Genomic DNA, 14,095 nt, shown 5'->3' on the forward strand with positions numbered 1-14,095 from the left:
TTAAAAAATATTAGAGGAACCTGATCCTAGAATCAGGGGCTATAAGAACAGTACAGCTACTGAAATTTCAGGCCATGCAATATATTTGGCAGGAACTAACCAGGAGTTAAACCAGCATTGATTATTATGACATCAAACATCACCAAAAGCAAAATATGTATTCTCCTCTTCACTGTGTAACCACAGATGTCTGAGACATGCTCTGATGGCTTAATGGAGACAACTGCTTTTTCACTTTCCCCAGAATATAACATGGAGTGTTTTTCAAAAATCTTAAAATAGAGGGCTTAGGCTTTTTGTTTATAAATCCTTGGAAAAAAATTATATTCTACCCCAGCTCCTAACTATCCCAAAATAAACCCAAAGGATTTCACTTTCATGGTTAAGAAAGATTTATATGTTTTCTTCAAATGTCAGAAATCAGTGGGTCCCTCCAGCCCACAATGTCCCCCCAGTTCCACACTCACCTCTGGGAAGGGAAAAGAGGAGGGAGGAGAGGCAACTACAAAGACCTCCACAACTGACCCAAATCCCCAAGCCCTGGTTGCTTTGTTTAGTCAAATCTCTAGTCAAATACAGCAGCCAAGGCACAACTGGCACCATCCTTAGCAGGCTTCAAAGAGGCCTTTCCGCTTCGGCAGGAGGACCAGGAATTCAGCACACAAGGTCTTGGTTGTATGCTTGGGCGAGAGGCAGGACCACAATTAGGATGAATATTGTGGACCAGGTGATGAGGCCCCAAAGATGAGATGTAGCCATGAAGGGACAACACATCTGCCAGTTCAGACCATAAACTCATTATTTCCAAAGAGAGCTAGCTGTTGGGTAGAGCTGCAGTCTGGGTCCACAGTTTTCCTGCGGCCAGACACAACTGTCCCCTCTGGGGTCTCTTTGGTTTTCTGAGGTGAGTTTTTCACATTCTTTAATTTTTGTTTGCCCTTTTCAGGGTTGAAGGTCCCTCTGCTGATGAATTGAGGCTTGTCTTCTAGGGACTTGGTCTGGCCCAATGGCCCTTCCATTCCCAGGGCCTCACCAGCTGAGGAAGCTCGGTAGAATGGAGATTTGGAATAAATTTGAAATCGTCTTCTGGTCCCATGAGAAGATGCAGTGCTAGACGAACATAAAGAAGAGACTGAAGAGTCCACTGAATCCAGTGAGTCTTGCTGCTTTTTTAGCTGCTTCCGCAACTTGCCTGAAGGTTCAGACTTGCCAGCTGCCTTCAGGGAGATAAGGGCTAAGCTTCTCTCTAATGTAAGAAAGAGACCGAAGCTGTAAATGGCAGTTCCCTCTGAAACAAATCGTCGTGTGATGAAGAGGTGTCACTGCTCACATGTGAAATGGGTGGGCTAAGATCTGGAGGGTCCAGGTCGACCTACTTTGTGCACAGACACGACTCGAGAAGAGCTCACCACCCATTTCTATACCACCCATATCGCTTCAGTATCAACCCCAAGGAAGTCTGGAGTTGGACTATGGCATCAGAAGAGGCCTACAACCATCGCTATCATTTAAAAAACTGCCAGGATATGTAGTCAATTCCACATCTCGCTGAAACACGCTAGGCAGTTAAAGACCTTGTTTGGTACAGTCCCATCTCACAGCAGGGCTCAGCTCCTGCTACCCACCCTTAGAAAATGGATCGTGGGTCAGTAAGACACAGAAGCTGTGACTGTTGCCTTTTCTCTGTGGTAAATATAGAGAAAACATCAAACTGCAAAAGTAACGCCTTACATTGAAGGCTTGGTCTGATGAACAATTTGTATAGAAGCTTCACAAAATCGGTATATTTCAACTCTTTAGGACTTTGTCACTTTTTCATGCAAACTCAAGGCCTTCTTGAAAGGGACTTTGTCTTCACTTGGGAATCCTTATTCCTTCTTTGCAAAACAAATCTGGAGTCTTTGGTCTAACACGTTCATTTACCTGATTTCTCAGCGATGGCACCTTCAGACTCGATATTCAAATTTTCAGAGCTATCAGCAGTCCCTATGGAGGCCTCAGACTCAAGGGTTTCATCATCAGAGGCACGGGGTTCCAGTACAAGCATCTCAAAAGTTAGCTCTTCCCTGTAAGATACAATCAAGAAACGCATTATCATTTGATAAGAAACGGAAGGAAGACAACAGGAAAAAAGACCTTCCGTGAAAATCAGGAATTGAGGTAGCAAAAACAGTCACATTTCTTACTGTTCCCTTCCAGGGTGGTGATAAGGACCTGAAAGCACAGTCACAGTGAAGGCTAAAGACAGCAAAGGCTGGGACCTACAACAGGGCTAAGCATGAGGTAGAGAAAGATGCTGAAGCTACGAGACCTTCTGGTAAAATGAACTCTGGGCTGGTAATCAGGAGATGATTCTAAACTCACTCTAAACTCACTCATAATATATCAGGAAAGTACTTTCCTCTCTCTGGACCTCAACTTTCTCATCCACAAAATAAAGAGATTAAACTAGATAGTCTCTAGGATTCCTTCCAGCACTTAAACTATTTTCTACAAAATTTTATTCGCTGGTTACAGACTATATCCTCTACCTTGACCAAGGAGAGACCTCTAGGTCTCCTAGATGAAATAAAACACTGATTGACCTTTTCTGTCCTTTGAAGCCTTTGCCATCTCCACATAAGTGTATTCTCTACCCCTCCTCATCAGTCACCCACCTACCTCTCAGTCATGCCCCCTCATTCCCTGACGTCTTTGGTACTTGGCTCCTAATCTCGCTTTCTCACTACTGCCTGACACCACCCTGATCTATTTCAATCCACATCTTTGTGAAAGCTCACATTAATACTCTAAAACCAAAGTTCCTTTACGTCTGCAACTCCTAACAACCTCTCCTCCACTTTATATAGGCAATTTTCTCCAATGGGCAGATCCTAGAGTTTGTCAATCCAATCCTCCACTCTGTCCACAATCACCTTAACCTTCCAACTGTAACTCCGTTTTTCATCGAGTCTCCTCCTTTTCAGAGCCCTTGTAGCTTCTCTTCCACTCTACCTGGCTTTAAATTATTCATCCTTTAATACCTCCAACATCTAGCTTGAGATTCATGGACAATCTTTTCAAGGACAGTCTCACCAGCAACTCATTACTGCATTTACAACTGTCATAAGCAGTGTGCATTCATACCTCTAAGACTAGGCTCATACGTTTTCCTTTCTCTGGAAAGACTTTTCACCTTCCTAGCAAATTCCTATTCACCCTTCAATACTTCCAATGCCATTTTCATCAAAGCTGAATTAGGTCCTCTTTTCAGATCATTTTTATATCAAATAGCTAGCCCCTGGTCAAAGTAGACCAATTTTGCCTTACCATGTTCAGCACACCTGAGCCCTAGCTGCCTTTTTTAGCTTGCCCAAATTCTAGATTCAATCCTGACAGGCAAAAAAGTACTTTAACAGACTCATAACCTCTCATGAATCAAGCTCTCAGACCTAGGATTCTGGGATCCTGGGAAATCAGGAACAAAAATCCCCTTAAAACATAAGAGTCACCATTGTCAATCAAAACCACTACACAGTACCTTCAGGGAGAACCATGGGATGTTCACATTATCCCTAAGATATAGGGATACCCACTCCTGCTCCAGTGATGGTAGAGGTCACAGAGTGGCTTATGTGTCGCCTAAATTGCAACCAATTTACCTACCTAGTATCCCAGCACCCAGTAGAGTTGCTGCCTTACCCTGACCAGCCAGGTGCTGGCCCCATGGCTATACTGATCTTCAGATAATAACCTTCCTTTATGGAGTTCTGAATAATCTTAGCCTGAGAATCCTTATTCCTTCTTTTTAAGACAAATCTGTTCACCAAGGCTGGTGACCTGTTAGGGATCTTGGCTAAGACTGACACACCCTGTCCCAGTCAACATCTCCAGAATCATCACTGTAGCAGCTTCAGTTTGGTCTCCCAGCTCACAAAGCAACCTTCCTTGAAGTGACAACCTTCACATTGCTACCTGAGTACAGGCAACATGTCTTTGTCATCTCCACATCCCCTATATCACCTAACCTAGTGCTTGACTCCCAATAAGGAAGAATAAAGAAAGGACAGAAGGAAGGAAATGAAAACAGATAACTAGTTGCTCCCTTTCCCCTGGAAACTCACTTTTCTTTCTGCAGGTTCTCAATCTGCTCAGTCAGGACTCTCTCCTCCTGCTGCATCGCTGCTTGCTGCTGTTCTGTGATGTCAGCCTCCAGCGCTGCCTCACTAGTCAAGGTCTCTTCTGGGACATCAGACATGGAGGGCAACCGAACTACAACAGGAGACGACGGGCATGGATAGTTTCCTCGACGAAGACGTCCCTTCCCCTGCAAAGAAAAATACATGTTAAAAGGTAAACTGAATGATCAGTTTTACTTGGCCCAGTTAGGATAACAAGTGTACTACTTCCATCACACCTGGTGAATGGCAGGAATAAGCAGAAACATTCTGTGAGACCTAAGATATTTAGTGAGATACCATCCATCGAACACATTTAGGTTAAGCATTTTCTTGCAAGAGCACTGGAAAATGGGTACATTGGTGGGTGGGAGTGTAAGAACACACTGTGTACTGAGACAAGATTCTTCTTTTAATCTAAGCTGCATCCCCTCCAAACTAAATATCCACACATGGCTATTTAAATTAATTAATTAAAATAAAATGGGGGGTAAGGGGGGGAGGGATAAATTGGGAGATTAGGATTGACACTACTATATGTAAAATAGATAACTAATAAGGACCTCCTGTATAGCACAGGGAACTCTACTCAATACTCCTTAATGGCCTGCATGGGAAAAGAATCTAAAAAAGTGGATATATGTATATGTATAACTGATTCACTTTGCTGTACACCTGAAACTAACACAGTATTATAAATCAACTATACTCTGATAAATTTTTTTAAAAAATTAAATAGAAGTAAAAATTTAGTTCTGCGTTCACACTAGCCAGATTTCAAAAGCTCAACAGCCACAGATGGCTAGTGACTACCATATTAAACAGTGCAGATTTAGAACATTTCCATCAATGAAGAAAGTTCTGATGGACAACACTGCTCTATAACTTTAACCTTGGAATATACAGTCTCTCTAGGAAGACTACAGAAACAGGTCCTAAAACTCAGTTTTATTTTTTAAAAAAAGTCATTTATATATTACAGGGTGTTAGTGAGAGATATTCTCTAAGAACAACTCAAGAAACTTCTTTCTTGAGATCAGAGGGGGAAAAAAAATCTCATTGTTTTAATTGGTTACCTTGCACAGAACTTTCACTTCTGATAATGGCAGACTTGAGAACAACTGGACCAAACATAAAAAACCCAACATATTCTTGAAGGTACCAGAGAGCTAACAAGGTAGACCAAGATGAGGCTAGCCCAGCATTCAGGGCTAATTTAAGTTTAAGAAGAGGTGGATGAGAGTCTGAGCAGAGTTTTGACAGACTACAGCAGGAGTCAGCAAATTATGGCCCCTGGGCCAAATCTGTCCTTGTGCCTGATTTTGTAAATAAAGCTTTACTGAAATGCCTCATGCTCATTAATTCACGCACTGTCTATGGCTCTTTTGCAGAATAATGGTAGCACTGATGGTTGCAAGAGATTGTATGGTCCACAACGCCTCAAGTATTTACTCTGGTCCTTTAAAGAAAAAGTTTGCCAACCTCTGGGGTAAAGAATAACAGTCCAGACCCAGGGAAGGGTGTGGGCTACAGTGGGCTCCATTCCCATCCATGCCTGATGCTGGGACCCCTAAGGTTTGCATCCTAGATATAAGTGTAAATTGAAATTATTATGGTCCTTGCAGATACTGAAGCCTAGCTTCAAGTCATATGAATGGTCCAGAAAATTGTAATCCCTAAAATTGGATTAAAGTAACCCCAGTTTGCTAGTACCCTAGGACCTGGCAGAAGAAATGAAAACACTATCTGGAGGAACGTAACATCATCTCAGGTTTCAAAATATTTTTACGAATAATTTTTAAAAATACTATGTCTCACACACAACAAAAGGCAACCAAGCACAAAAGGAGACAAGACAATGTAAATGAAAACCAATAAAAACAACAGAAACCTTCAATGACACCAGATATTGTTGCTCTCAGAACAGACTTAAAATAGCCATGTTGAAAGAAAGAGATAGAAAGACACAGTTGAATTAGTGGACCAGAAGCTAGGTCAGAAGAAAATACAAAGAATCAAGCAGAGAAAACAAAACAAAACAAAAAATTTTCTAGAAAAATTCAGAAAAGTTGATAGAAGAACACAATAAAAAGATCTACCATATACAAAAAGATTACCAGGAGAGAAGAGAGATCCTGTAGAAGAAATAACAAAAAGATAATGGCAGAACATTTTTCAAAACTAATTAAAGATATCAACCTACTGACTAAAGAAAGCCTTTGACCTCTAGGAAAGATAAATAAAAAGAAGTCCATACCTAGAGACAGCTGCTAAAAATTAAAGGCAAGAGAAAATCGTAAAAGCAGTCAAAAAAAAAAAAAAAAAAAGTACCTGCCACAAAGAAGCAACTACTTGATTCAAAGCTTACTTTTCAACAGAAACAATGTAAGTCAGAAAACAATAAATGGTATTTTCAAAAGAGGAAAGGAAAAAGTAACTGCCAATCTAGAATTCTATACATCACAAAAACAAACTTCAAGAATGAAGTTGAAATAAAGACATTTTCAGACATACTAAGACAGGAAATCTGTCACCAGTAGATCTGCACTAAAGGAAGGGCAGACAGAAAATGACCCAAGAAGAAAAGTCAGGGAGGAAGAAATGAAGAGCAATGAAAATGGTAAATATGTAAGTCTAAAATAATTTGCATAAAACATAAGAATAATGTGTTGAATTTAAAATACACAGGTAATTAAAAACATAACAACAACATCAACTATATCATATAATAGCTAAAGCATATTAAAGTCCTTGCATTATCTGGGAAAAAATAAAAGTACCAATTAACAGACTGTGATAAGCCACAAATTTATGTTGTAATCTTTAGGTTGATGACTAAAAGAAGAGTAAAAAAGTATAAAACTTCAAAACTAACAAAGGAAAAAAATGGAATAATAGAAAGTAGCCAAAAGAAAAAGGCAAGAATGAACCAAAAAAGGAAAGAAAGAAAAGAAACATATGTCAGGTAAGAAAAATTAAAAGCACAAAATAAAATAGTAGATTTAAATCCAAATATATCAGTGATTACATTAAATTAAGTAGATTAAATGCTCTAGTTAAAATCTGAAGATTATCAGACTGTATTAAAAAAAGAAAACCCAACTATATTAAGTTTACAAAGCATGCATATAAAACATTCAGAATTCAGAAAGGCTGAAAGTAAAAAGGTTGGCGTAAAAGACTTACCATGTCAGCACAGAGAAAACAAGTGTGTACACACTAATCAGTAAAGTCATAGAACTGAACTTAATAAACATAAGTGATATAATAGACATACATAGAATTCACGATCTAACTACAGAATATTCATTACTTTAAAGCACATACAGCAAGACAATACATTTCCAAGGGTTCAAATCGTTTATCTGACCTTTAAATTAATTTAAAATAAGTTTTCTGATAGTGCAGTTACAAAGAGAAAACTAAAAATCCCTATGTATGCAGAATTTAAGAAATACACTTCTATGAATAAAGAAGATATGGTACATATATGAAATAATGCCATTTGCAGCAACATGGATGGACCTAGAGATTATCATACTAAGTGAAGTAAGTCAGAAAGAGAAAGACAAATACCATATGATATCACTTATATGTGGAATCTAAAATATGACACAAATGAACTTATCTACGAAACAGAAACAGACTCACAGACATAGAGAACAGACTTGTGGTTGCCAAGGTGGAAGGAGGTAAGGGAGAGATGGATTGGGAGTTTTGGATTAGCAGATGCAAACTATCAATATTATATATAGAATGGATAAACAACAAGGTCCTACTGTATAGCACAGGGAACTATATTCAATATCCTGTATAAACCATAATGGAAAAGAATATGAAAAGAATGTATATATATGTATAAATGAGTCACTCTGCTGTACAGCAGAAATTAACACAACATTGTAAATCAAATACACTTGAATAAAAAAAAAATAAGACTTCTAAAACACCCATAGCCCAGAGAAAGAAGAAATCACAATGAAAATTTTAAAATTCTTTGAACAGTAATATCAAAATCTATGGGATACAGTTTAACTCTGCCTATATTAAAGTTATAGCCTTATACGCATATACTAGAAAAAAAGAAAAGTTAAAAATTAAAGAGGTAAGTATCTATTTTAGGAAACTAGATAGAGAACAACAAAATAAACTCAAGGAGAAAAAAGAAAATAAACAGTAAATAAACATTAGAAAAAAGAGGACCAAAGCCAAAATGTAGCTCTTTGAAAAGACTAATAAAAGATTTTAAACTCTGGCAAAATTGGTAAGAGAAAAAGAATTTACAAATAACCAAAGGCGGGAATGAAAACGGGACATCACTAAAAATCTGGTAGACATGAAAAGGATAAGAGGCTACTATGAACAACTTTATGTCAATAAATCTGAAATTTTATACAAAGTGGAGAAACTTCTACAAAAATCCAAGTAATTAATACTGTCAAAAAATAAAAAATGTGATTAATCTTATAAATTGAATCTATAAATAAAACCTTTACAGAGAGAAAACTGGAAGCCTACATGATTTCACTAGTAAACAAGAAGAAATAACACACAAATTCTTCCACAGAATTAAAAATAAGGGCTACTCTCCAACTCATTCTTACAGGCCAGCATAAGCTTGATACCAAAACATAAGGACATTAAAAGGAAAGTCTATTATAGGACAATTTTAGTCATAAACAGGGGTGTAAAATTCTAAACAACATACTATAAATCAAATCAAGCAATATATAAGGAGAATTACATCATGACTAAGTTGGATTTATTGCACTAGTATAATGATTTAACATTCAGAAATTCACTCATTGTAAAATGTCATAACAATAAAATTTAAAAGTCTCATGCACACCTCAATACATGCAGTAAAGGAATTTCATAAAATTCAATATTAAATCACAATTACAACTCTTAGAAAACCAGGAATAGAAGGGAACATATTTAATATCATCAAGCATCTATAAAAATTCTATAGCAAACATCATACTTAGTGGTAAAAGGCTGAAAGCTTTCCCTTTGAGACTGGGAACATGCCAAGAATGATCCCTGTCACCACTTCCTTTCAACATAGCATTGAAGGTTCTAGCTAGCGTAAGAAAAAGAAATAAAAGGCAGAAGGATTATGAAAGAACAAATGAAACTACCATTATTCATGAACAATATGACTGTAGAGGTAGGAAATCCAAAGGAATGCACAGAAAAATTGTTAGAATAAGTGGAAAAATACCAAAATCAATTGTATTTTTATTTAACAAGCAAAAAAGAGAAAACTAAAAGAGAATACAAAACTAAAAACTAAAAGATAATACAAAAAGTATAAAATAACATTTATAATTGAATTAAAATTACTAAAATCCTAGTAACAATTCAAATAATTCAAAACATGTGTAAGATATCTATATACAAAACTATAAAACAATTTTGAGAGGAACTAATGATCTACATGAATGGAGAGATATATCATGTTCACGGATGGGAACAATCAATATTGTAAAAATATCAATTCTCCCTAAAGTGATCTCTAAATTCAATGCAATCTCAATAAAAATCCCAAGACAATTTTTGTGAAGCTGATTCTATAATGTATATGGCAATACTGTATACAGAGCCAAGAAGAGTCAAAATGCTATTGAAGAAGGAGGTAGGATGACTTGTTCTAGCAGATATTTTTAGAAAGCTATAGTAATTAAAATAGTGGTGTTGGTACAAAGTCAAAATAGAGAGCCTAGAAAGAGAGCCACACATATATAGACTCTTGATTGATCACAAAAGGGGAACTTCAGAGCAGTATGGAAAGGATGCTTTTTTAAATAAACAGTGCTGGAAAAACTGGATACCCATGTGGAAACATAAAGACCACTCCCTACACTATACCACATACAAAAATTTTTTCCAGGTGGATTACATATCTAAATATGAAAGGCAAAACAATAAAGCTTTTAGAAGATAATAAAGATTATCTTTATAACTTCAGGTAGTAAAAAACTTCTTAAACATGACCCTAAAAGTACTAGTCTAAAGGAAACGACTGGTAAGGTAGCCTACATTACAATTAAGAACATCCTGTTCATCAAAAGACACCTTTAAGAGTGGAAGAAGAAAGCTTCAACAGAAGTAACCAATAAAGGGTATGTATCCAGAATTCATAAAGAACTCCTACAGATCACAGAAAGACAGACAACCCAATTAGAAAAATGGGCAAGAGTTCTGAACAGGTCCTTCACAAAAGAGCATATCCAAACTGCCAACATACTTACGAAAAGGTGCTTAAGCACGTTAGAGTCACAACACAGAAATTTAAAATAAGGCCCCAATGATACATCCACTAAAATGGTTAAAATTAAGGAATCTGGCAATATAAGTGCTGGGGAGGAAGTGGAGCAATTGGGAACTCTCATACACTGCTAGTAAAGTACAACCATTTTGGAAAAAAAGTTTGGCATTATGTACTCAGGTTGAAGATATATATATCCTGTGACTCAGTAATTCCACTCCTATATAACCCCCACAAAAATACATCCATGTGTCCATCCAAACTACATGTAACAGAATGTTCATAGCAACATTATTCATAATTCCCCCAAACACAAGCCAAATGTCCATCAATACTAGAATGGATAAACTGTGGTATACATATAGACTGGAAGACTATACAGTAACATATATGAGCTACAATGAAACACAATAATATGGATAAGTCTTACACACATAAGGTTGAGTGAAATAAGTCAGATATAAAATAATACCTATTATATGATTCCATTTATATAAAACTCAAAAACAGACAAAACAAAACTATAGTGCTCAGGGATACATACTTTAGTGGGAAAACAACAAAGAAAACAGAGTAACTCAAGTTATTGCTTACCTTTGGGGGAGAGAAAGGATTGCGACTGGAAAGAGAAAGAGAAGAGCTTCTGGGGGTGCTGGCAATGTTCTATTTCTTGACCTGAGGTTGGCATGTGGATGTTTACTTCATAATTCATTAAGATGCAGATGTATGTTTCTGTGCTTTTTTTTTTTAATGTGTTGTATGTATTTCTCAACAAGTAAGAGCTCCTCTTCAAAGTTAACTATTTATGCAAATATACTACTATCTTTTGAATAGAATGGGACAATAAACTGACAGATTTCTGAGTTGATTTTGGGAAGAAGAAAGGAAGACATGCTGTCTCAGAAACAGAAACTGCTGAGCTAGCCCAAATGGTAAGGTGAAAGTAGAAGGTAGTTCTAAGGGCATTCAGACTGACTCTTCCAAGCTCACGCCCTCTAAAACATGCAACAGGATGAATAGTAGGAGGATGAAAAGACTGCTATTCCACTTTTAGTTCTGAGAGCAAGAAGTAAAGAATATGTTAAGAAAAAGGCCCTCAAAACAAAAGGTCAGTCTGCAAATTTAATAGAGGATAACTACGGAAAAGATAGCATTGTGGAATGGATGCAGAGAACAGGGTTTGGAGTTGGTATCAACACAGTGTTAAAGTCCATTATGACTGGTCAGAATTACATTATAAATTCCAAGACAGCTTCTCATTACATATCATTGTGACTATTTTAATGAAGCCAAATGAACAACTAAAACTTAATGTGATATAAAAGCCTCAGGGAGCTGGAAAAATCTGAGCTTACTCCTAGTATTCACTTCCCAGTATTCAATAAAAGAGCTGCCTTTGTTCGGCATTCATACCATCACCTGGCCGCCTAAAGTACTTCACTACGGGTTAGCTAAGAATTACTTAACAGAGCTGAAGAAAATCAAACTCCACAGGTCTGATCTCTCTTAAGATAGCATTAAATAAAGATTAAGGAAAAGCTGGAACCCCTACAGCCCAGAGTTCTCTTACAAGGTCAGAGAAAGTAAATTTTAAAGTCAATTACATAGAGCTTTTAGAAACATGGGAAAATGCTAATACTGTGTTAAAAACTGGACATAAACGGGTATACCATAGGTTCTTTTAAAATCTGCAAATATATAAAGGTATTTCCTGAGTGGAATAATATCCTTTATTCTCCATACTTTTCCATAGTAAGCATAATTTAGTTTCTTTAAATGGGATTTCTTTTTTTATAGCAACATTCACTATATATTCTTTCAGTGGTTTTATCCATAATTGTTTTTCTACCATCACTGCAAAAGTCAACAGAGCAAAAAAGGCAAATATTTTCTTCACATTATGATAAAAATATTTGACCTTGTGGACTCCCTGGAAAGAGTCAGCAGTTAACACTTTGAGAAGTGGTTTGTAGTATCCTTTGTTCATTTTTCACTAGGTCTTTCTCCTATTTATTTGTAGGGGCTTCTCCTCATTAACTAGGGAAAATCAGACTTTGTGATATGAGTTGTAAATATTTTCTTACTGTATCTCATTTCCCTTTTGCCTTGCTTATGGTCATTTCTGTCATGCATTAATACTTGATAACTATGCCAATGAACCTATGAACTTTTCTTTTAATGGTTTTATGTAATAGAAATACCTCCTCTACTCCAAGATCACAGTATATTTTTCTATCATAATAGGGATTTTATTGGTTTTGATTGATCACATAGTTCATGAACAATGTGTACCCAATTGTTAATATAAGTACTGAAAAACCTATAAAGCCATATTGTAATCCTTTTCTGAACAGTTATGCCAGTGACTTTCCAGCTTAAACTCTAGAGACAAATTATTCCTAAAATCAAGATTTCAACTACAATTATTTTCAAATGTTGATGAGTGTTAGGTCTAAAGTCCCACTTATCCACGATCTAATATACACAATATTTAAATTTCCAACCTCTCATTAACAAAGTTACTAGGAAAAGCTGGATTACCACTACCAAAGACATCACAGATAACACAGTTATGACAGAGAGCCAAGATCAAGAAGCAATTTAAGACATTACTATGTTTTTGGAGAGTTAACTATTTTCAGTTTGTAAAGAAAAATAAAGTAGCACTGATTTCACCCTTTCAAAATGGGAGAAAGTGGAATTCCCTTCTTCTTAAAAAATATATTTATAACTGAACTCATAGAAACAGAGAGTAGATCGGTGGTTGCCAGGGGCCGGGGTGTGGGGGAAATGGGTGATAGTGGTCAAAGGGTACAAATTTCCAGTTACAAGATGAATAAATTCTGGGGATGTAATGTATAGCATACTGACTGCAGTTAACAATACTGTATTATACGCTTAAAAGTTGCTAAGAGAGTAGATCTTAAATGTTGTTACCACCAAAAAAAAAAAAAGAAATAAGTAACTATATGAAGTAATGGATGTGTTAAGTAACCTTACTGTGGTAATCATTTCAGTGTATATATATATATATATATATATATATATATATAAAATCATCACATTGTACACCTTAAATTTACACAATATTATATATCAACTGTATCTCAATGTATATAATCTCAATATATATACTAGGAGAAAAAGAAAACCCAAAACACATGTTTTTAGAGATCTAAAAAAGTCACATTTAAAAAATTGATTAAAAAAATTCTACTGGATTGTACAAGAAGTACAATACAGGGCCCACTGACTTGATAAATTATATTAATGTAATCACACTTGGCTTCAGTTTCTCTGTTATCTTAAGGTGTTTTTAGTTTCTTTATTAGCTACTTCAGTCTGTTTTCCTTTTGCTCCCCTTTCCCCTTTTGTTCCTATTTTTTTCCTTAAAGATTTATCCTTTTCTGCCTCCTGTTACGTATTGGTTTCAACTTTTGTAGGAAAGGTGTATCTGGTAACCTTCTTCATCGCCTCTTGGGCTCTTCCATAACTGCCCTTTCAGCTGAATTAAACTTCTTCTTGGATGTTTTGGCAATGTGAAGGTGGAATGCTTTTGTGCCTGCAGGATACAGGGCAGTAAACAGCTCTGCAAAGCTAGGTTGCCTGAGCTGTAAGACATCCCTCTGTATCTGCAGGTTCTGCATTCTTGGATTCAACCAACTGC

At 36.4% G+C, this 14,095-nt stretch overlaps 1 protein-coding gene across 1 annotated transcript in view; it reads right to left on the bottom strand.

Annotated features, from left to right (window-relative positions):
- Window positions 1–782: 782 nt before the first annotated feature.
- Window positions 783–14,095, bottom strand: part of MYO9A (myosin IXA) — a 216,825-nt gene continuing 203,512 nt past the window's right edge. Inside the window, exons 39-41 of the mRNA XM_065900167.1 lie at window positions 4,104–4,306; window positions 1,924–2,066; window positions 783–1,246 (exon numbers count right to left, since the gene is read on the bottom strand). Coding sequence (XP_065756239.1) covers window positions 783–1,246; window positions 1,924–2,066; window positions 4,104–4,306 — 810 coding nt within the window. The remainder of the gene's footprint in view (window positions 1,247–1,923; window positions 2,067–4,103; window positions 4,307–14,095) is intronic.

Source organism: Phocoena phocoena, chromosome 2 (genome assembly GCF_963924675.1).
Source record: "Phocoena phocoena chromosome 2, mPhoPho1.1, whole genome shotgun sequence".
In the NCBI taxonomy this organism is placed as follows: domain Eukaryota; kingdom Metazoa; phylum Chordata; class Mammalia; order Artiodactyla; family Phocoenidae; genus Phocoena; species Phocoena phocoena.